Source organism: Phyllostomus hastatus, unplaced genomic scaffold, assembly GCF_019186645.2.
Source record: "Phyllostomus hastatus isolate PE091 unplaced genomic scaffold, TTU_PhHast_1.1 phas_contig_64, whole genome shotgun sequence".
Lineage (NCBI taxonomy): Eukaryota > Metazoa > Chordata > Mammalia > Chiroptera > Phyllostomidae > Phyllostomus > Phyllostomus hastatus.
The window spans coordinates 10,957,622-10,980,387 of NW_025333928.1; the positions used below are offsets into that span (position 1 = coordinate 10,957,622).

At 58.6% G+C, this 22,766-nt stretch overlaps 2 protein-coding genes across 3 annotated transcripts in view; one reads left to right on the forward strand and one right to left on the reverse strand.

Annotated features, from left to right (window-relative positions):
* The first annotated feature begins 3,915 nt into the window (after positions 1-3,915).
* MPG (N-methylpurine DNA glycosylase) lies at positions 3,916-12,274 on the forward strand. Its single transcript, XM_045849037.1, has 4 exons — positions 3,916-4,049; positions 6,127-6,354; positions 9,044-9,248; positions 11,830-12,274. Exons 1-4 carry the CDS (start codon positions 4,026-4,028, stop codon positions 12,204-12,206), a joined length of 834 nt encoding a protein of 277 aa, XP_045704993.1. The 5' UTR covers positions 3,916-4,025; the 3' UTR covers positions 12,207-12,274.
* The window catches only part of NPRL3 (NPR3 like, GATOR1 complex subunit), a 45,671-nt gene continuing 35,131 nt past the window's right edge, over positions 12,227-22,766 (reverse strand). For both annotated transcript variants that reach the window (XM_045849035.1, XM_045849036.1), the window contains 7 exons: positions 21,843-21,980; positions 20,702-20,858; positions 17,521-17,627; positions 16,878-17,007; positions 14,753-14,942; positions 13,905-14,097; positions 12,227-13,057 (listed from right to left, as the gene is read on the reverse strand). In XM_045849035.1, the coding sequence (XP_045704991.1) occupies positions 12,892-13,057; positions 13,905-14,097; positions 14,753-14,942; positions 16,878-17,007; positions 17,521-17,627; positions 20,702-20,858; positions 21,843-21,980 (1,081 nt within the window). In that variant the 3' untranslated portion in view covers positions 12,227-12,891. The remainder of the gene's footprint in view (positions 13,058-13,904; positions 14,098-14,752; positions 14,943-16,877; positions 17,008-17,520; positions 17,628-20,701; positions 20,859-21,842; positions 21,981-22,766) is intronic.

The following is a 22,766-nucleotide window of genomic DNA, read 5'->3' on the forward strand; positions in this document are numbered from 1 at the left end:
GCCCTCTCCCTCTCTGAGCGGAGTGGCTGCTGTGGCTGGCACGCCATGCCCAATGTCTGGCTGCAGAAAACAACCTGGTCCACGGCTACACAGAAAATAAAGTTGACGATGCAAGGTAGCAGCCAACTTACAGGCTGGCCCAGAGCCTGGACCAGGGACAGAATCTTCTGGCTGTATCCCCACCCACACCTTGGAATAAAGAGGTGCCTGCATTTTCTAAGTTGTCCGTGGAATACCAACTTGATCCTTAGGCACAGGGACACAATCAAAGCTTCCAAGGGGCTAGAAGGGACTCCTTCACTAGTGGAGGGGGTGACTATAAGTGCATTAGGGACACAAGGCAAGAGGGCAGTTGCCCGGTGCTGATGTCCAGGGCTCCTGCAGGCCACACATACCAACCTTCCCATGCCAGGCTCTCAGCCAGACAGGACAGTCTCTCCATGCCCGGCATTCCTGACCCCTGCCAAGGATAAGCAGGCCCTGCCCACCTGGATACCCAGGCTAGACTGACAGGGCCTGCAGCAGTGTCCTCTCTGGAGCCAAGGCCCAGGCTCCCTGCCAAAGTATGCCATGGCTGGGCAGCCAGTACTGGCAGGGCCTTCCTGGACTGGACGCTTGGACCTGCGCTGTGACCCAGACATCCGTTCGCAGCTGCCGGGATCACCAGCCACAGCTGGCTCACAGCAGAGAACCCCCTGAGCAGTCAGTCACCTTCAGCGGACAGGAGCTGCCTTGTCCAAAATTATGTTTCTGTAGAAGGTGTTATACGTGTCCAGGGACAGGTAAGTGGCTCCCCCCTCGTTCGGATTACCTCCGAAGGGTCCAAGCTCCAGTGGGATCCACAGTAATGTCTCTTGCAAGCCCTTGCTCCTCACAGGTGTTGCTCCCAAGGCATGCAGACCCAGGAATCCCAGGTTCTCTGCCCACCCTGGCCTCCTGAGCAAGGACTCTGGCATCAGAAGGATGGTGTGAGCAGAGAAGGGTCAGCACGTGTGCACTCAGGCCTGGACCCAGCCCACACGGACACATGTGTGCACACACGTGCCCTGCCTCAAGTCTGCCCTACTGTCCTGTGCCCTGGTGGAGAAGCCCTGCATGAAAACCCCACCCCAGTGCTTCTGTTCCCTCCTCACCCAGCCCTGGGGACTGGAAGTCCGCTGAAACTGCCTGCGTATGGGGGCGACCGAGGACGGGTGAGAGTCTGGACCGTCCCCCTGGATGTGCACTCTCTCTAGGACCTGAGGGGTTGGGAGTGCTGACCAGTCGGAGTCCCTGCCAACCACTCTGGAATCCTCAGCTCAGCAGGCCGGTCTCTAGGCTTGGAGGGCCTGGATGACCCCAGGATCAGCCCCTGGCAATTTGGGGAGGTGGCCAAAATGGGCCAGGCCAGCCAGGGGCCTGAACAGCACTGGCTATTTCTGCTGTCCCTCTCCAGGGGATGGCAGGGGGCCCGGGGAGCACCTCGGCCCAGGGCCCAGCTGCAATGGCAGCGCAGCCCCAGAAAGGGAGGATGCAGCCCCCACACACCTTCTCCAGTGGCCAGCTCTGCCCAAGGAGATGCTGACAACACCCCTCTACCTGTCAACTCTCCCTTTGAGGGTGTCAGCTGTCCCTATGTCCCTACCTTAGAGAGGACACTGAGCCAGTGCTGGGGCTGGAGCTCTGGCCTCTGAGAGCAGCTGTCCTTTCTCTCAAGTCTTTGGTGACTGATGGCTGCTCCAAAGGCCATAAGGTGGCCCAATAGGACACAGAGCAGCTGGCCCCAGCGTGGATCCTTTTGAAAGTATGGAGGGTGTCCTCACCTCCATCTTCCGCTGATATCCACCAACATGCCTCTTCCAGCCCGCCACAGGGCACACTGGGGGCAGAGAAGGCCCCAGGCCCCTCCTCCCACCTAGCACCACCTTCTCTCACTCCCAGCCAGCCTGCCCTTCAGGCCACAGTGGGAATGCTTAACCCACCACTTCCAGCCTGCGGTGGGGCCTCAGACCACAAACCAGGAAGTGGGGGGTGGGAGGGGGGAGCCCTCCTTGCAGAGGTTGCGCAAGCCCCTGCCAGAACATCTGGAGAAGTGGGTTGCTGGCCATGGCCCTGCCTCCTCCTCCTGGGGCCAGGGCTGCTCTCTTTTCTCATCCTCAAGACTGGGATAAAACTCCCCTCTGGGAATGTGCGAATTCCCATGATTTCTATCAGGACCATGCACCACTTGTGAAATAAGTAAAAATTAATGCAGAACAGCACCCATCCTGCCCCTGCCCTCACCAGGGGCACGAAGCCTGACTGGGGCCTCAGTTTCCCTCCCAAAGTGAGGGAGAGGGGAAGGGAGGAGGGAAGAGGACTGGGCACACAAGAAAGCTGGAAGCGGGACTCATTGTTTAGGCAGAATGGCTGCAGAGCTTGAGGAGGAAAAGAAAGAAAGTGGTGGGAGTCACATCCAGGCCTGCCCAATAAGCATGGGTTCATGACGCATTGCCCACCCCCGGAAGCAGCATTAGTGCCACAAACTGCTGGGTGGCTTCCAGCAGGATGGAAGGCTGCTGCCCCTCCCTCCCCAGGAAGTCCTGGTTGGGGCCTGGGATGGGGGTGGGAGGCTGGAGGGCTGGAGTTCAGCCCCTGGGCTGGTCAGAGGAGGAGCAGTTGGAGAGCAGGGTCCTTCCAGCTGGACTTGCCCTGAGACCAGGTGCCATGCGTATCTGAGGGCCCCCTTCACGTGACCCCTCCAGTGGCCCCATCTGACACCATCCTATGCCCAGTTCTCTCCCAGGCCCTGCAAGTTCCCCGCCCAGGGCCAGGGTTTACCCAGACAGGAGTAGGTTATACAGGGAGTGAGGCTGTGCCTGCAACAGCAGAGGGCTGCAGACCCAGAACCACCCCGGAGTGTGGAGTGGAGCGGGGCTCTGATGAGTGTTAGGAGCTACCAGTGGGCCTTCGTTCCCCAAAGCAGCCCTGTGCCTGAACAGCAACAACTACCCACGGTGCTTCCTTCCTCTGAGCCAGGCACTGCCCTACCCAGATTTCCCTTCCCTTCCTCCCAGGCACAAATCCGACTTGCAAAATTATGGGAAGAGTGTGCAGTTGGTGCTGGGTGTGGGAAGGGGCTCAGAGGTGGAGGGCAGCAGTGTTCCCCACTCTATCCCTAGCTACTGCTAAGCAAGGCTGCATCCACTGGTCCGCTCAGATCCCCACAGCCCTAGTCCATGCCTCAGCCTCGTGGGGAGGCTGGCCATGCTTCAGCAGGCCCACTCCAGGACAGGGACAGACTCCCCTCAGCATCTTAGGGGTGGGACAGATGGGGGCTCCACTGCTGAGACAGAATCCCCAACTGCCTGTGAAGGCCCGGCGACAGCTTCCCAGACATAGCCTTTCCGGCCCACTCCCGGCCCAGCGCATCCTCTCCACCCAAATGACTCCCTCTGAAGTCCAGGAAGTCGTGCCCCAAGGACCAGGTCTCCCTCCACCTCCCTCACATGACCTCCACGTGGACCCCGCTGTCTGCAGGCCACTTCCTCAAAGCACTACTCCTACAACCGGGGCCCCTCGAGGGCCCTGATTTATGACGGCCAGTCCTCTTGGTGGTCTGACCCCCAGCTGGTGGTGGAGAACCCAGCTGGGTTCCACGGCCCTGGGGGAAGCAAAGTGCAAGAAGGCCGGGGGCAAGTCACTGGGAGCAGCGTCGCGGTGAGGCAGATCTCGCCCCAACCCCAGACGCCTTCCTTCGCTTCTCACACCACAGTGCCCCAGCAGTCGCGGGTTTTTATCCAGGATGGGAGGTGGGGCGCCTGGCAACTGGACCTCGGGGTAGCCTGGGTCCCGCGCAGCCACCCCGGTATGGCTCCACCCCGACCCCGCCTATGGGGCGGAGTCCGCGCCCAACGCCGGTGGCCGCTCCCCCGAGGCTTCCGTCCTCCTCCGCGCAGGCGCTGGCTCCACCCCCGGGCCGGGGAGGTGCTTCCGGGGTTGGCTCCTGGGTGGGCTTCGACCCGGGGTGGTCTTAGTCCCAGAAGAGTCCCGGTCCGAGCCGCGGGATGCCAGTGCGTAGCGGGACCCAGGTGAGCCCGCTTCTCGCTCCATGCACGGCCGAGGGGCATTCTCCGAGGGTGAAACTCTTACCCGGAGTCGCACAATCCGCAGAAAACTAGTAACGTGCTCACGGCGGGCCTCCGACAGGGTCTGCGGTTCCCAGGCGAGCGCCCATGGGCGGGCTCGGGCTCGCGGCTAGGCTTCATTTTCCAGAAGTAAAGTCGAGACCCGGTCCGAGGTTTCCAAGCAGGTCTGGGAGGATACCCCGACACTGGTGAAATGTCCAGGCCCAAGTCAAATGTCCCCTCCCCGAGGAGCCAGCCTGCAGACAGAAGTGACCATGGGGGTGGCCTAGCAGTTAGCTCTAGTGTCTATCACAGCAGAGAAATGTTGTCCTTTATTTACTGATTCTATGTTTCCCGGGTTCTGATGGAAGGCTGGCGGGTCCCTTGGAGACCTCCATCCAGGCCAGGCCCTCCCAGCCTGGAAGAGACTTGTCTCCAGGTTTTACCCGGAGGTACCCCGGGTGGACTCTGTTTCTCACTTCCATTCACTGATCAGCGCTTGCTGCATGCCGATCAGGGGCTTGCCTGGATTCTCTCGTGTAAAGTGTACGTGTTGGTTCCCTTACCACAGACGGGGAAACAGAGGTGGACACCCTTCAGTCATTTTCTGGGGGGGGCTTCTCACCCAGGGTACCCTCATTTCTAACTAGGGCCAGGTGACACATGTCAGGCGCCCAGGTGCACGGTTTGAGGCAGCATTCACCCTTGGGTGCAACAGCAGGGTTACCCCATTGCTCAGCTCTCAGGTTATACAGCCTGCACCACATTCACTACAAAGGCCTGTGAGGCAGCGTGGAATCCCAGGTCTGTAATGGGGAGGCTAAGGCCTCTCTGAGCCTTAGTCCCTGGACAGCCACATGAGTCCCCCACCACCCAGGGTGGGCCGGGGCAGAGACCCAGAATGACCCAAGTAACAAGAGGCAGGCCAGGGGCCAAACTCGGGGTGAGAGCAGGGGCTAAGGCGTCCCGGAGTCTGAGCCCATGGTAGGTATTGGCAGATGGGTAGGACTGCAAAGACGGTCACGTCAGCGTCCATTCTCAGCAGACTGGCGGGCTCCGCTGGACATGGAATGTCAGCACTTATGTTAAAAATAAGGGGTCTGTCACATGTTAGGGAGACGGGTCCTGCTGAAGATCAGCCCTTGAGGATGGTGTTTCCAGGCTCTCATGCTCACCTGCTCCCTTTATTCACCCCTGCTCTTCGGAGGTCAGCTGTTCCTAGAGCAGCCACTGGTGTGTGCTCAGATTCCCTGGGGTGGGGTGGGGGCAGGGCAGAGGCCTTGTGGCAGGTAGGAGGCGGAAATCGTGCAGGTTCTCAGCAGATCCTCCTTATCCCTCAGGAGACCTCTCCTTTGCCCTACTTGTTCCCTGTCATCCTGACATCCTGGGTCATGAGGCAGAGAACAGTTGGGGACTCACTGGCGGCGGGGGGGTGGGTCATGAGCTTGGAATGGGGCCAAGCAGAGGGTTAGCCTGGCGTTCACCCACCTGCGTGTGTCAGACCTTCTGAGCCGTTCTGAGGCGGAGTCTGGCACCGTGGCTGTGTCAGCTGAGGTCGGGGCATGGATGGCCCACAATCCATTCCTCTACCAAATTCTTGGTTAAGGTCGGGTACAAAGGGCAGGGTTCCAGAAACAAGCTCAGAAGTTCATTTGGGATCCTCGTAATAAATGGGAACCGAAGGATACCAGCCTTCCTGTCCCAGGCTCTCATGCCCACTGTCCCCTCCCTGGGCCCTGCAGCCCTTTGCCGCTGCGTTGCACACCTTCTGCATGTGGCCGTCACGCAAAGCAGAGTGGCCACCCTGTCACCACTGCCACCAACCTTTCCTTACACGCATTCCTTTCCCAACGCCTCCTGGGGCCCAGCAAGGGGGTGAGGACGTCAGGTCTGTGTGTACAAAACGGCTCCCTCACATTGCAGGGGAGGAAACTGAGGCAGGCAGCCGCATACAGCCCCGAAGCTCTGCAAGGCTGCCTTCCCCACACAGTCCTCTGCCCGCTCCTGTTCAGGCGCTTTATTTTGTCCTTTCCCCTTACAGCTTTCCCGCAAACTGGGGCAAAAAAAGCAGCGAAGAACTTCAGAGGCAGAGGAGCATCAGAGCCCACCAGGTGCATCCCAAACGCCTCCTCCCAAGGAGCCCCGCCTGGATCTGCCCACAACCCTGGGCCCCCAGCGCAGTATCTATTTTTCAAACCGCCCTGCTCGACTGGGATTAGAATTTTTCGACCAGCCTGCAGTCTCCTTGGCCCGGGCATTTCTGGGACAGGTAATGTAGACCTAGTGAAGTGGTCCGTGCTGAAGTGGTCCTCACCGTGCAGTGTCTGTGGCCCCCAGACCCCTCACCACTGGGCTCATGCCCCAGACTTGGTCCTGCTTGTCCTCACGCAGTTGGCTGCTTTGACACTTGTTCCTGGATAGCTTCACCTCAGTCATCTGGGGCAGGGGCGGGCTGGGATCAGCTGGGAAGAATGCTGAGATTGTTAGCCGTGTCTGCTCTGGGAGGGGCAGGGGAGCCACTGTCTGCCTGCCTACCTGCCCTCTCTGGGCCCTGAGGACATCAGCTCTCTCCACCTGATTGCCCTCAGGGCAGGTTTCTTTCAATTGCCGGCCAGGTGACTGTGAGGGACTAACTTTGCCTGCCCTGTCCCCTGACACAGAGCCCATCTGTAGCGTTCACTGCTTTTAGAGAAAGGGAAAGAGGAACATCAGTTGGTTGCCTCCCAAACACACCCAGACCTGGGACTGACCCTGCAATCTAGGCATGTGCCCAGACTAGGAATCGAACCTGCAACCTTTTGGTTACAGGGTGAAGCTCCAATCAACTGAGCCACACCGGCCAGGGCAGTGGTTACAGCTTTTAGCCACATGAGAGTGGCAGCCGTGGCCCACGGACTACCTGTGTCAGGACTGCCTTGGCAGCCGCTGCCTCACCACTGGCAGCTCACAGGGCCAGTGCTGGCTCCCCGGTGACCCCTGTGGCTCAGAGCAGGCCCAGGACCGGGACTGGGAAGCAGGGGCCCTGCTGGGCCCCTGTGCTGGCAGCAGTGCAGTTTCGGCTACGTCTGTCTGGAGCACAGTCCGGGTGTCTTTCCTGGGTGTCAGACTCAGGCCTGGTGTTCTGGTCCTTTCAGAGAGTCCATGCCTACCCCGCGTCATCTCGTGAGGCTACCTTACGTTGAAACGGTGAAGGTGAATCAGTTTCTGTGACTAATAGAAAAGTTGGTGCCAGGAAGTGGGTGCCCAAAGGAACAGACTCTGCAATGTGGCCAGTGGGGTGTAACCTAAAGTGGGACTTAGTGGGCAGGGGCCAGGTCTGTTCCCATGAGAATGCTTTTAGCTGCAAGGGCTGTGAGAGCTGCGTGGAGAGCCCTCGGTAATGAGGGTTTAGGATCTCACACACAGTGCCATGGGAGTCCCAGCGTCAGGTCGGCCCGGGGCCCACAGGCTCCCACATGCCCACTGAGCTTGGACTCGGAAGGCGGACAGGGCAGCATCCAGCAGGGAAGGAGGTACTTCACCCTGTGTCCCTGGGGCCTCTTTACAACCTCCCATGGCTGCCCCTGCAGACCCCTTGGCCAGGCTCCAATCAGCCCTCTGCAGGGCATTGCAAGGAGCGGTGAGCTGCTGTGACACCACGCTCAAGTCAGCCTCCTGTCTGAGAAGAGTGCTGCCTGCCCCGGCACCCTCCCACCTTGAGGAGGAGGTGTGTTTGTAGTGGGCATGGGGGCACCCAGTGTCTGCTACCTGGAAATTTTATCAGAGTGAAATTCAAAGCAGAAAATTCAAATTAAAACAATGACAGTGAGAAAAGGGCCTCCTCTCCAGAAGGGCAGCGGCCCCCAGTGCGCCTCCTGCAAGTGTGGAAACACGAAGAGTGAAGCCAATAAAGGAACGCCCTCTTTGATCTGGAAAGGTGGAAGTGAGCCCTCAGCTGTGATGGAACAGAGCCTCCCTGTGTTGCCTGGAGATGGACATTGTGGGGGCATCGACTCCCCTCTTCCCTGTCTCCAGGAAGCGCCACCCCACCGTGTGCCTGGGCTTCAGCACACTCCTCCCGGCCCTGCAGCACTGACCCTGGCTGCGGACACGCTGGGCTCCCTGGGCTGAGGCAGGGGTGGCCTGGCCTAAGAACAGGGCAGGTGCTGCGGACATCCCTGGGGAGGGGCTGCCCCCAGAATCCCACTGTGAACCCTGGTCAAGCCGGGTCTGGGGCTCTGAACCCTGGGCATAACTGCTGCCCATCCCCAGGGTCATACTGTGCCATGCAGCCAAGACAGTCGCCCCTCGGGGCAGAAGGCTCCAGGCAAGGGAGGACTGACTCCCTGGCTTGCCCAGCACTGCATGGGCCCTCTCTGGCTCCCCTGGCTGCTCTCCGAGGTGCCCTGCTGGCCTGAGAGCACCCACCCCTCCAGTGACGACCTCTGGCAACTGCACCCTGTCCTCGGCTGGCCCCTGTCCCTTCCTGGCCCACTGCACACTGACCCCATGCCTTGTGGAGCTGGCTACACCCCGGGCCACGGTTCAGGCTAGGAGTGCTACAGGGCAGCTGGTCCTGCTGCTCAGAAAGGCCTTTTCAGAGCTGGTAGGTGGGAGCTGAGCGTGACAGTGCTTCGTGGTTATTCCACAGGCTCCAGGGTGTCCCAGGCAGCCATGTGAGGACACCACAGCGGTGTCCTCTGTGCTTCCCTGCCCCAGCCTAAGCATGGAAGTTCAGGGGGACTTGGGTGCAGGTGGGGCAGTGTGACGGAGGGCCCACCTGAGAGGACATGGAGTACATGAATTCCCTGGTGCAGGTTCGCAGCCCAGCGAAGGCCAGGGCTTGAAATGGCTGTAATCTATGGACAGGACTCTCAGTGAGCAAGGCCTGTTGTCTGGTGGCCCAGCCAGACAGAGGGGATGTTGGGAGGGAACGGGCCGGCCCCAGTGTGCCCTGAGCCAACCCCGACTGCCCACAGGTCTTGGTCCGGCAACTCGATGATGGCACAGAGCTCCGTGGCCGCATTGTGGAGACTGAGGCGTACTTGGGGCCAGAGGACAAAGCTGCCCACTCAAGGGGTGGCCGGCAGACCCCCCGCAACCGCAGCATGTTCATGAAGCCAGGGACCCTATATGTGTACCTCATCTATGGCATGTACTTCTGCATGAATGTCTCCAGCCAAGGTGAGCAGTGCCGGGGGCTGGAGCAGGAGGCCTGGTCCCAGCCCCCCAGCAGGTCGCTGGGAGGCCCCTGAGAGGACCAGGGTGAGGCAGGTGTTTGAGCGAGGCGCCAGTGCTAGGCTACATCAGGGTTTCAGGAGCTCTGGCTGTGTTCACAGGGTGATCACGGTGGCCGAGCCCCATTAGAGGTCGTGGGTTGGCCTGGACACAGAGCAGACAGGTTCGGTTCCATGAGGCGCCACTATATGCAGAGCTCAGAGCCGGCAGCACGGATGGCCCAGGGTAGACTCGGGAGGGGCTGGCTGTGGCAGTGACAGGAGCCTTGCCAGGCTGCCTGTTACGGGGTCTGAATCAGTAGTTCTCAACTGAAGCTGAGTCTGACACCCTGGGGGACACCAGGCAGTGCTTGCAGACACTTCTGGTCATCACGGCTGGTGGGATGCAGCTCAGTGCACAGGAGGTGCCCCCACCACGGAAAACCGTCCACCCCAAACGTCAGTAGTGTGAAGGGAGATGCTGTTCTAGAGCTCCCAGGAGAGCCTACTCACCTCATGGGGCCTGCCGGGGCAGCCCTGCCCTCTGGGAGCGGGCAGCTGTCCTCTCTGTGGTCTGTGCTCAGAAGAAAGAACCCGTACCAACTGGCCAGAGACTGGCTAAGAGCACGGCCTGCCCAGCCACTCTAGCTGGCTAGTCCCAGTGTCTGTCCGCCCAGAGTCCCCTGGCTGGTCCCAGGGTGAACGAATGCTTGAGGCCAGTGAGGGGATGAGTTCGGGTGTGCTGTAAGTCAGACATGTTTGCTGAGTGACTCAGTGAACAGGGGGCCGTGGTTGCCCAGAGATGGCCCCTGGGGATATTCAATGCTACAGCTGCAGGGGCAAGAGCAAGGGGTAACCCATGGCACAAAAAGGGTATTGATGGAAATGTCAAGGATAGTGGGGACCACCCCACAGGGCCCTTCTATCACCCTGGAGAGCTTTTGTTGGTCTGGAGCATTTCTTTGGCAGCGAAACCAACAGCCTCGTATAAAGTGGGCCTGAACTCAGATAAGGAGAGGGACTGAGTCCAGAGATGCCTGGGACTGTGGTCAGCGAGGCAGGGAGGAGCCAGGGCTTCTGAGGGCAGACTGCAGAAGTGGGAGGTGGCATACTACTTTCTGGACAAATGACCAAGATGCCCCAGAACACCTAGTTCGGGGGGAGGGGAGCAGGAAACCACATTTGTAGAGTCAGGGCCAAAGCCGAAGGTTATCCCAGTACATCAAGGCAGAGGGGAGGCGAAGTGTATCACCCGCAGGGCAGTGGCAGTACAGAAAGGGCTGGAAGAGCAGAGAGGGGAGATTGCTGAGGCCAAGCAGGCGGTGTGGGCGAAGGAGCAGGGGTGGGACTGGACACTCGGTGGGAAAGGTCAGGGTGTTGTGATTTTACTCAGGGTGCGGGCCTCAGACGTGCTCCAGGAGCGGGGTATGGTGATGGGTGGGGTGGGCTGCTCCTCGGACCCATCTGGGGGTTTAGTGGGACAGTGAGGGATGTGTCACACCCCCAGCAGCTCGGGGTGGACACACATAGCCCAGTTGGGAAGGGCCCCGGAACTACAGAGCAATTTGAACTTCAAGTCCTTGCTGGTCTTTAGGTGTACTGTGAGTTCCTTTGAATACTGGCTGGTTAAAAGCATCTGCTCACAAAAACCCCACTTGCCAGCTGCTGCTGGTGCAGGAGGGTGTAGCTGCTGTGTCCACTCAGGGCCAGCTCCTGGGTGCTGGTGAGGCCTGCATGGCGAGGCCCAAGAGTGGGGACCAGCCTGGCTCTCCCTCAGGCTGAGCCATCAGACTCCGAGGGGGAAGGGTAGGCCATAGTGTCTCAGGAGAGTGGCCTTGCTGGGACTGGGGTTCTTCTGGCCCCCATCCAGGTAGTCACCACTGGAATTTGGACAAATGTGTCTTCTTGGGCCCCAGGTGTCAGTTTGCTGCCTGGCCTTTGAAGTAGCCTGGCCTGGTCGGGGAGGGTTGGGCCGCAGGGGATTCCCAAGGGAGGTGAGGGGCACTATCAGCAGACACCTCCTTCTACCCGGTTAGTGTCCCCACTGGGTCATGGGGTGGGGCTCACCCAGCATCCTTGAACACTGGTAGCTGCTCTGAGCCAACCTTCTGGCTTGCCCAATAGATCCTGAATGGGCAGAGGCAGGTGGGGGACTCTGGGGCCAGATAGGGATCTGGGCCAGCCCAGGACCTTCCAGCTTCCTGATGGGGCCACCATGCCCAAGGAAAACCGGCTATCTAAGGTTTTCTTGGCCAGACTCAGCGCTGCTGATCACCAAACCAGAGAAGCAAAGAGGAAGCCCACCACAAGCACTCACTAAGCATTTTTGCTGGTTCTCCCAGCTGGTGTTTAGGCCCTCTGGCTCCACGGGGGCCCCACCGGGAGCCCCACGGGTGCAGGTGTGTGGGAGGGAGAGGCAGGCCGAGAGGAGGGTTCGGACAGTAAATGAGTACAGGAGTGCTCATGAAGGCAGCTGCGCCGTCCCTGCAGCACTGTTGTGCCCCAGGGTGGGGAGGCCCAATCGATCTGTCTGTCTGTCTGTCTCACAGGGGACGGGGCATGTGTCCTGCTGCGAGCGCTAGAGCCCCTGGAAGGCCTAGAGACCATGCGGCAGCTTCGCAGTACCTACCGGAGAGCCAGCACAGGCCGGGCCCTCAAAGACCGCGAGCTCTGCAGCGGCCCCTCCAAGCTCTGTCAGGCCCTGGCCATTGATAAGAGCTTCGACCAACGTGACCTCACCAAGGACAAGGCCATGTGGCTAGAGCGCGGCCCGCCGCAGCCCAGGGAGCCAGCTGTGGTGGCGGCAGCCCGAGTGGGCATCGGCAGTGCAGGGGAGTGGGCCCAGAAGCCCCTGCGCTTCTATATCCAGGGCAGCCCCTGGGTCAGTGTGATAGACAGAGCAGCTGAGAGGGATGCACAGGTCTGAGTAAGAGACTGCTCAGAACAAACTTTTTAATTGTTTAAAACCCAAATAAACACTTCATTTCTAGAAAACGTGTTGCTTGTGTCTTGACCAGAGGGCCCCCCCGACCACTGCCCCGTAACGATCGGCTTCCTCCAGGATGGGGATGTCAGGCCCCTGCGAGTGCCGTGCCGTGGGGTAGAGAGCCTGGCCCAGCGCAGACACGCCCTTCCTTGGGCCTGTTGCGGGGCCCCTGCACTCCCCTCTGCTCCACCCCAGGGCCAAGGAAGCACTGTGGATCAGCCCAGGCCCTCGTGCCTCACGTGACAAAGGGGGGGGGGGGTGGCTTGGCCATGAGCTTCCTGGTGGCTACACAGGGCTGTGGTGACGGCCAGGCCAGGAAATGCCCACGGGCTGGGAGGAATGGGACAGTGCCGGGCCACACGCGATGGGCCAGGCACATGACCCTCAGGCTTGGAAGGGCAGCAGTGGAGGAGCCGAGGAGCACAGGCTGGACTGGAAGGTCAAAGAAACATGTGACCCAAATCTGTGTGGGAAGCACGCGGGCCTCACTCAGCATGAGTCCTGAACGCCTCCTCCGCTCAGAGCCTCACCTCCTCAGCTCAGACACTGAACCAGTTTTGAGGACTAGATGAGTGACACGCCCCCACCAGCTGCAGCAGCCTGCCTCTGCATCCTCCGCCCAGGCTCACGTGAGCAGCGCCTGGAAGACGGCGATGACCGGGTCCTCGTGGGTGGTCACCACCAGCACGCTGCGGAACTTGTCGAAGAGCATGAGCAGCTGGGAGCGCCTTGTGTTCTCGTTGTACATGATCTCCTCTAGGTGGTGGCGGCCTCGGAAGTACTGCAGGAGCCTAGAGGGGGGGATGGCACAGCCCAGGCTGGCCTCTGAGCAGCCCACAGGCCCAATCAGAGCGGGTAGAGGGGTCTCAGAGGCCTAGGGAAGCAGCTGTCCATGACTCCCCCAACAGGAGCAGGCAGATGTCCTGGACCCATGGCCCACCATGGTCCCCTGAAGTGAGTCCGTGAGGACATGTGGCTGTCCAAACCCAGAGCGCCCAGGTCACATCCACCCCCAGCACTCTGACACGCATGAGGTAGCACCGGGCTGGTCTGCCAGAGGCTTCTCTTTCATGCCACTGCGGCAGCGAGCCCCGTGGTTCTGGATCCAAATGGGGTCACCGCTCGGGGGTGTCTGCAACTGGGGCTGAGCAAAGACCTGGACCAGCTGCCTGGCATGTGGTTCTTAACTGGGGGCTCAGTCCCTGGCAGCCTGACCTCTTCCAGAATACCGCACACCTGCAGTGCCCCCCAAGTCAGGGGCGGGTGTGACCAAGTCTGTGTCACCTATAGTATGGATTCTCCCACCCCTAAGCTGAGTCCTAGGAAAAATCCCTGCCAAGCCTCATGAGGATGAGACCTTGCTGCCACGCCCTAAGAAGTGACAAGAAACACTCAGAAGTACTAGTGATACTCCCAACGACAGAGGCACCAGACCTGGAGTCTCAGCAACAGACTGAACCCCCCATACCGGGCACAAACGGACCAGGCAGGGACACCCAAGTGCACGAGATGTCACCTCAACCAGTGAGTGCCGTTTGTCATTAATGGGTTTCAGTTGGGGTGGGCTGAGTAGGCCCCCATCCGCTTCCTGTCCTGACCCTGGACTCGGGCCCAGCCCCAGCAGTCACCCGCGCCCACCTGGCAAACATGCGGAGGTCCTCGGGGTTCTGGGCCGCAGGCACACTGAGGACGGCTGCCCGCTCGTGCTCTGACAGGCTGGCCAGCAGGTTCTCTGTCATCCTCTTGTTCAGCGGGGAGTCCCCACTGGGGAGCAGCTCTGCACTGGAGTTGTCCATGCTGGGGCTCGTGAGCGTCATGTCGTCACTGCTGGCTGTGAGTGGGCACCGGTCAGGGAGCAGTCGGTCCCCCAAGGACACTCCCACCCGACATGAAAGATGAAGAGCCCTGGGCAGGCCAGGTCCTTGCACTGAGCCTGAAGCCCAAGGTCAGGCCTCAGCTTGGGGAGGCGCTGCCTGAAAAACCTTCCTGCCCCTCCTCTCCTTCTCCAAGCCCAGAGACCTGGAGCTGGGCAATGCACTACTGCCTCTGGGGCACAGTATGGCCACACAGCTCTTTCAAGAAGGGACCGTGACAGTCACTGTCTCTTCATAGGCCTGGGGTAGAGGTTTCAACCGTCCTGCCAGTGATAGTGATAGTGATGCACATGGCAGGCTGCGGGCAGGCTGCTCCTGACGGGAACAAGCCCCTGCTCAAGAGCCCAAAGGTACAGCCTCCTCCTCAGAGCCAAAGATGTAGAGGGAAGTGGGGGAGGGGTCTCCTGGGCTCCTTTAAGGAAGGCAGTCTGCAAGAGGACTGAGCTGCCGGCATGAGAGACAGGTATGTGTGCACGTGTGGCCACCAGAAGGTCCCTCAGTCGTTCCAGCAATGCCTTTGTTGGACCACCTGGCCACCATTCCCAGGCATCCCCTGGGTGCTCACTCCCCCACCCTGCCACCACAAAGATGCCCTGGGCAGGGGACTCCTACTTGGGGAGCCAAAGCTGAGGGCATTGGGCGTGCTGAGGCTGCGACCGCCGACCCTGGCAGTGAAGGGGACCTCCTCCTCCCGCAGACGGGGCTCATCCTGGCTGGGTGAGGCCATCAGGCAAACGTAAGTGTGCAGCTGGACCAGGAGCCTGTGCTGCAGCATCCACACCACCATCTGAATGAGCTGGGTCTGCAGGACAGACAGGGTGAGCTGGGCACAGGGAGAGGCTGGGCCCCACCACTGCCCTGTTCCCTTCCTGATAGGAATGGGGTGCCTAGGTCTAAGACACGACCCTCACAAGTCACCCTGGAAATCCAGGGGTGCACGAGCTCCAGAGGCTTGACTTAGGGCAGGAAGGCGGCTCCCACCTTAGAAAGGAGCTCTCAGCCACTGGCTGACTCTACGAGCCTAGCAGCCTCCAGGGAAGGCAGCGAATCTAGGAGAGCAGCAGGGCCGTGGTGGCACTTGCTCCCACACACCTGGCTGCCCTAGCGCTTGGCCTTTCTCGCTCAGAGCTGAGGACCAGGACCTGGGACGCGGAGGCCCATATGCCCTCCCAACTCTGAGCTGCCCCTCTTCTGCCTTGTCTCCCCAGCCCACTGGGCCCTGCCACTCGAGCCCACCACCACACAGAGCTGGGCCTGTGGGACCCTCTCCCTGTGGCCTGGACACTGTTCAGAAAGAAGCTGTGGGTAGCTGCCCTGAGAGTGGGAAGTCCTCTCCTCAGGAAAACCTGAAAGCATGCCCAGGGACAGGGACCCCTGCTGAGCTGTGTGGTCCCTAGCACATGTCATCCACCCCTCTCCCACAGGACGAGCAGCTGAGTAGTAGCAGTGAGGAACCCTGTGTGGGCGGAGCTCCAGCACCAGCAAGCAGGAAAAGGCACTCGGACAGTGTCCATGTTCTCGGACACACAGGCATGGAAATGGGTGCACCATGGGTGTGTATGACCTGGTCACACCAAATAAAATTGATGAGGATTGTAAAACTTTAAATTCAGAAATAAAACAGAGGCTCCATAAGTACGGAGGAACATATTCCGGGCCTGAAGCAGGAGGGGTGAGAAGCAAGCAGCCTCACCCCAGGACTGTGCAGAACCAAACCCAGCTACATCTGGGCCCCCTGACAAGGCATGAGACTGCCCCTCAGGCACGGCCTGAAAATTCCCCAGCCTTCCAGACCACCAGGAAACTTCTGCTGGGGAGGAGGAGGGTGCAGATGCAAATGCGTCTTTCTTTCAGCAGGCATGGCCTGGCACAGTTCCTGGAGACCGCAGGCTCCATGAAAGACGGCATTTAGAACTCTGTCTCACGCAGCATCTAAATGAACTGAGGAACCAGGATCGCCTTCTCATTCACAATTTGACAAAGGAAAGGGCTTGCTTCTAAAAACTGGTTCTGCCTAACAGATCTGCTGCTTATTGAAGTAAATACTTTACTTTTGAAGACACAGCCTTAAGAACACCCAGCCCCAGCTCTGACACCTGTCCCGTCTGGCCCTGCCCTGGGGCTCTGCCCAGAGCCCCAGGAGCTCAGTTGGGGGAAGGTCCAGGCCACACCCAAGCCTCCCACAGACACAGACAGAACTAACCCTACAGTTCCACCACACCTCACACCTCCCCAGAGCCCCTCCACCCACCCCTCACCCTGACCCAGGCCCATCCTCTCCATGTCCTCTTGGATGAGATTCTGGGTACCAGTGAGCCACCTGGACCAGGACAGGGAGGGAAAAGGTGGGCAGGGCCCAGGTTCAGTGAAAACAAAACCAGTTCTGCCTCCTGCATCTGTGGGATCCAGGCCCAGAAGGGGCACCAGATGGCTCTGTCCTCCCAGCAAATATCAGCACTCTCCTGACTGGGCCTCCTACTGTGGTTTAACCCTAACAACAACCCACTGCAGCAGGGTAGGCTCATGGGGGAGGGGTAGGAGGGACTTGGGACTGCCCAAGTGCTGGGTCGCTGGCCAAGCACCTGCAGGGTGGGGAGCCAGCTTTCTGTTACCCTGGTAGGGCACAGACCACCTACACAGCAAGGCCCCTCCCGGTCCCCCGACCAGAGCTAAGGGTGTGGCAGTATTGAGAGCCCTTGGATCAGGTTCCTGGGCTCCCCTGGCTCCTGAGACTCACCTCTTGCACAGGGGGAGCAAGGGGGTTCCTAAATTCTGACAAGGAGACAGGCAAGGAGAACTTGGCAAGGACGGATGGCAGGTCATGAGACGGGAACTGGTGGGAGAACTGCTCCGCCAGCGGGGAGTACCTGGGGACGGGAGAGGCAAGTGTGCCCGTGAGCTCAGCGGCCGCCCCATTGTGATTCACGGCACTCACGCCCTCGCCGGGAGCCTGCGGCAGGCAGCAGGGACATGTGGCACGGTGGGTAGGTCAGGATGAGTGCGATGAGGACAGAGCCCAGTTGCCTTCCCTCAAGGGGCAGCAGAAGCCATGGGCACTGGCCACCCCAGAATCCCTCTCAAGCCCCCAAATCAAGGCCAAGGCTCCTGACCTCCCATCGGACACACGGTACAGAGCTCACGGGCTGTAGACATGGCAGGTGCAGGCCCTTCTTGGAGGCTGCAGGTACTGGAAAAGCACAGGCCCAGGGAGGGCCAGGTGGTGCTGGACCAGGCCAGAACTGGGACTTTGGCATGGCAGAGGCCAGGCATCTGGTCCAAATGAAGGCCTGGCTGACCTGGAGAATACCACCTGGAGGGCCCTGCCAACCACACCCCTTCCCATTCAGGGGCCCCGGGCCCTGGCAGCCAGACCTACTCACAGGCACACACTGGCGTTGGGGGAAAGCATGTAGACATTGTTCTCACACAGCGGGTAGATGATGATGGCCTTGCCCCAGTACACCAGGTGAGCCGCAAGCTGGAAAACCTGCAGGCAGAGGGGGCTGGCAGGATAGTGCCTGGGAGGCTGGCCCACAGAGGCGTCTTCCCTGACTGTGGGCACAGCCGGCGCACACAGCATTTCCTGTGGTCAGAGCAACAAGCCTTTTTATCGCTGCTCCCTGTACAGTTTGGGGCTGTCATTTCCCGTCAGGGTCCTGTACTGCTCTGGCTGACACTGAGGAAAGGTCCCAGGAGCCTTTTAGGGATATTTAGGGCACCCAGGATTATGGGGTCAGCTTGACTGAGCAAGGGACTTGGCTAGACACCCTGACAGAGGCAGGCTCCCCACTCCCACCATGACTCCAGCATGGGGATGGGCTTCCACATGCAGCAACTGTGGGGTCACTGGACACGCCCTCTACCCCACACACTCATCCCTGTGTCCCAGCATCCTGGAGAGTATCCCTTGCCCAGCTCTCCTGGACATCAGGATAGGCCACAGACAGACAGAGATGCCAGAAACCCCTCCCAGTCTCACAAACGGAGGCCAGGTCTGAGAACATGGCATTGCCTTACTTCATGGAAAGAAAGGCACTGGGCACTTTTGACTTGGCATCATCCCAGGTGAGCACTTCCCCAGGTGAGCCTGCTGCCCTTCTTTACCAACGCTGGGTGCTTTCAAGGGGCTGAGTCACTCCTACCTGCATGCAATGCCTGCGACACTGTCAGGAACACCTCCACCTCGTTGTGGCACGAGGCCTCTAGTGACACCACCAACTTGAACACGATGCAAATTTCAGTTCCATCACTGACCCTCTTCTCTCTCATCCCAAGTTCCACTGACATTCACTCTGAGGCAAGGACACGCCCACTTTCCTCCACCTCTGCCACCACCCTTCCTCAGTGGTCCTCACCTCCTGCCTCTCCCTACAGCCAGAGCACCATTCTGGAGACCAGAGATCTAAAATCACTACCACATGGTGGGGTCAAGGTACTGGCAGGCAACTCTCTGCTGTTCTGTGCCTCTGCTGGCTGCAGCATTCCTTGGCATGTGGCCACATCACAGTCATGTCCCCACCTCCTTTTCTGCAAATTTCCCTCTGTCTCCCTCTCACAAGGGCCCTTGAGCCTACACTGGGCCCACCCAGATGATATAGGACCAATGCCCCACCTCAAGATCCTTAATCATGTCTGTGAAGTCCCACACAAGGCCACATTCATAGGTCCCGTGGATTAGGACGTGGAGGTCTTTGAGCATTGTTCAGCCAATTGCAAGTAATGTTCAATGTGACCCTAACTTCGTTATTAAAAAATAATGTGTTAACCTATGAGAAAAACCTGGAAGAATCTACAGTGGTTTCATCTGTATGGGATGGTGGGGACTTTCTCTTTTTGTGTCTATAATTTGTATGCTATTTGAACTTTTATTTTAAAAAAATATTAATTCTATCATGCAAAAAAAATATTCCAATACATTTACTTGTAGATGAGTGACTTAAAATGATCTGCTGACATTCATATCTGATGCTGACAGGGGACCTCCACTGGGCCACCTATCGTAGGAAGCAGGAGTCCCAGAAGTTGGTGAGGTCCACCACTGGAGCGGGGCCTCAGGGGACTTCTGTACAACCATACCAGCAAGGGGTGTGCAAGGAAACAACAGTCTCCCCACAGCGAGGCCGAGGCAGAAAAGCAAAGGAGACATCATCAAAACTTTGTCTTTGGCCCTGACTGGTGTGGCTCAGTGGATTGAGCGCCAGCCTGCAAACCAAAGGGTTGCTGGTTTAATTCCCAGTCAGGGCACACGTCTGGGTTGAGGGCCAGGTTCCCAGTAGGGGGTGCATGAGAACAACCATACATGGATGTTTCTCTCCCTCGCTTTCTTCCTCCCTTTCCCCTGCCTAAAAATAAATAAAAAAAACTTTTGTGCAAGGAGACTGACAGACTCCATGTCGGGCAGCCTCAGTGGACAATGAAGAGTCAGCATCTTTCGAAGCTTGAAATGGGAGCTGCAGAGACTCACAGGTGTCTGCCACTTCACCAGTACTGGTCAGAACATGGACTCTGCAGTACATAAGACCAGTCAGCACATTTACGGTTCTGTGTTTTGTGGGTGCTATGAAAGCAAGCAGGACGTATGAAACACCGAGGCAGAATCCAATAAAGGTTCCCACAGAGGGCAGACAAAGGTCATAAGGTACAGATGAGGGAAGGCCTTGTTCTGGATGACAAATGCAAAATGACTGCTTTGAGGCAAAAAGGCCTAAGAATCAGGCCTTGTTGGACAAGTTTCCCTGACGCCTCTCTGGGGCCCAGGTGGGCCAGCCTCTTGCCTGTGCTCCTCTTCCTCTGCCCAGCCTGAGAACGCTGCCACCCATTGGCCTTTGCAGGAATCACACATGCCTGGGAGCAGCCCTGCTGCCCTCTGGTGGCCATGTGATGGCCGCTGTCAGCAGAACCTGAGACACCCCACCACTGGCCTACAATTTCTCCTTGTGCTTTTTCCTCGTCCCCTGACCCCTTCCCAGGCTCCAGCCAGACCACAGCCAGGGCCGAGGGGCCCCCTACAACCAATCAGAAAGGGCAGCCCACAAGCACTTGGTTCAGGCAGGAGGTAGCACCTCGCACAGAACACACACTCATCTGCACGTGGGCTTAGTCAAGGACACGAGGTCAGGCCCTGGCTCTGCACGTGGGCAGGCCCTGTGTGTCCTACCCTCACCTCCCTTACTCCAAAAGTGCAGTGCTGCTTTCTCAAGTGGCCACCTGCTGTGCGCCTGCTTCAAACCTGCAAGCCGCCCTGGCCCAGCATTCCGCCTTCCCAGCACCAGAGGGCCTCACTCCTCTCCACTGCAGCCTCACCACACTCAAAGGAGGAAGGCAGTCCTGCAGCTAGTTCACAAGCCAGCCCTGAATCCAGGCTTAACTCAGACTCCAGAACCTCCAGCCAACCCCAGAGCCACCTGTCACTGGCTCTCATCTGGACAGAGGCAGCCCGCTTTCCTGACACCCCAACCTCTCCCACCTTCAACCAAGGGTCACCTGTTATGAGGTATCCAGCTCCTCCTCCAGCCCATCCTTCCCCATCCAGGGTGTCTCCCCAAGGCCCCAGAGCAATACCTGCAGCAAGGCCAGGTCGGCATCCTGGGCCAGCTGCTGCAGGTTCTTCACAGCTGATGTGGTCTTGATCACTCGCACCAAGGCCGGGGAGCAGTCGAGCGGGAGCTCACCCAGCAGAGACTTCTCATCGCTGAGCAGCAGCAGGGCATGGTATGGGCTGTGGAGCAGAGTTAGGTCAGCAGGACACATGAGCCACAGGTCCCCTCTACCAGGTGTGCACCTGGAACCAGAGGTGCAGCTGGGGCCCACAGGCACTGAGCCTCAGAGAAGAGAGACCACAGGAGGAATCAGAGACAAGGGCAGTGGTATGTCCAGGGGCCTTTAAGCATCTGCAAGGGTTACTGTCACTCTAGGGAAAAAATAGTTAGAACAAAACTGAGGGACGTCAGACGACCTGACTCCATCTCCCACCTCTGGGAATGCCCAGCACATGTTTGTTGATTGGAAAAAAAATGAATGAATCTTTCCTAAGGAAAGAGCCCCAAATATGGGAAAAGCAAAATCGCTGCCGAGGCTATGAATAGAACTACATAAAAATATGCCTAGCAAGGAAGCCAACAGGAAAGACATCGACTTGGAGCACAGGTTGGGGGAGGGAAAGAGGATGAGGCAGTGCTTTGCTTTCTCGTCTTCAAATCTTCTGTGAATGTGCCCAGAGTTATTTTTTTAATTAAAAAATATTTAAGGAAACTAGGGACTTGGTTGGAGACAGGAGCAGGAGGAGACTGGGCTCAGCTCTTCCTGCAGGAAATCAGTTAAATTAAGAAATGGCAATCCTGCAAGTTCAGATTCAAATGCAGGAAGAAGCAGTGAGCAACACCGTGATAGCATCCCTCCCAGGGTGAGTCTTCTCCCCAGGATGCTTGCTCGAGCCACGGTACACGGGACTAAGGGGAGGACCTCAGCATAGAGCCCCACTCACCCAGAGGGTGCCCAGAGGGCCCAGGGAAAACCCAGGCTGGTCAGTTCTACACAAAACCAGACACAAGAACATGTGTTTTTACTTCTATAAACAGGAGAGCCCTATCTGCCAATTTCTGTGGCAGGAAGAGGAAAAGAATTTTTGGAGCAAAATAATTGGTGAAACCTCAGGCAGAAGAGAAGGGGCCCTGCAGGGAGTGTGCATGAGGCCGGCACTCACCGAATAGCCTTCAGGCTCCGCTCTATGGCCTCAGGGGGGATGAGGCTTGCAGCAGCATAGTGGATCTTGTGGGGCAGGCAGAAGCTCACCTCCAGCCAGCTGTTGATGTGCAGCCGCACCACGCCAGACGTACACAAGCTGCAGACGGCAGACTCCATTACTGTCAGTGCCACCACCCATTCCCACAGCAACTTCTACCCAGGCACAAAGATCCCACAAAACCCTGCCCAAAGGTGCTTCTTCCCAGTACACTGCTCCTGCTGGTCAAAGGAAACTGTAAGTGGACAAAGATGCAAGAAAGCATTTTTCCAGACCTCAGTATGCTGAAGAGAAGAAAATATGTTTGGAGCACACACACACAAATTGTATTTCTTCCTTGCCCTGGGCTCTGTAATCCAACCAGAGTATAAGAGCTCAAGAGAAGCATCTTTCATCTCTGTCCCAGAGAATAAACACACCAGGGGTGTTCAAATGCCTCCTCCTGCACACCTCATGTCAGCCCCATCACAGGTGGGCAGCGAGGCAGGGCAGGGTCTGTCTCCCAAAAGAAGCGGACAGGAAAGGAAAGGCTGGGGGTGCCAAGTCCCTTAGGACGTCCTATCAGGGAGAAGTACATAGCACCCACCTCCCTGCAAGTGCCAGCGGCGCCCCAGGTGCACCAACCTTAGCCTCAGCGAGGGCAGTTTGGTTCGTTCAGGCCAAAACCTTGCTCACACCAAGTATGGCAATGTCCCTGGCTCCTCATTTCTCTCACGCCCCACCTCAAACCATTAAGGAATCCTGTCTGTGTCACCTACAGGGACCTATTAAGTCCAGATCTCCTCAGCACTGGCCCCCTCCACCTACCCACCCCCATAGGCCCCACAGCTCCCAGCCCAGCAGTCCCAGCCAAGACCCCCAAATGCCAGCAGCCCCATGTGATCT

What these genes read in the sequence shown, in the direction of transcription:
- MPG (XM_045849037.1), top strand. Translation starts at nt 4,026, where the DNA reads ATGCCAGTGCGTAGCGGGACCCAG. An exon ending in CCCGGGCATTTCTGGGACAG is followed by an intron (nt 6,355 to 9,043) that starts GTAATGTAGACC and finishes GACTGCCCACAG; the next exon opens with GTCTTGGTCCGGCAACTCGA. An exon ending in CATGAATGTCTCCAGCCAAG is followed by an intron (nt 9,249 to 11,829) that starts GTGAGCAGTGCC and finishes TCTGTCTCACAG; the next exon opens with GGGACGGGGCATGTGTCCTG.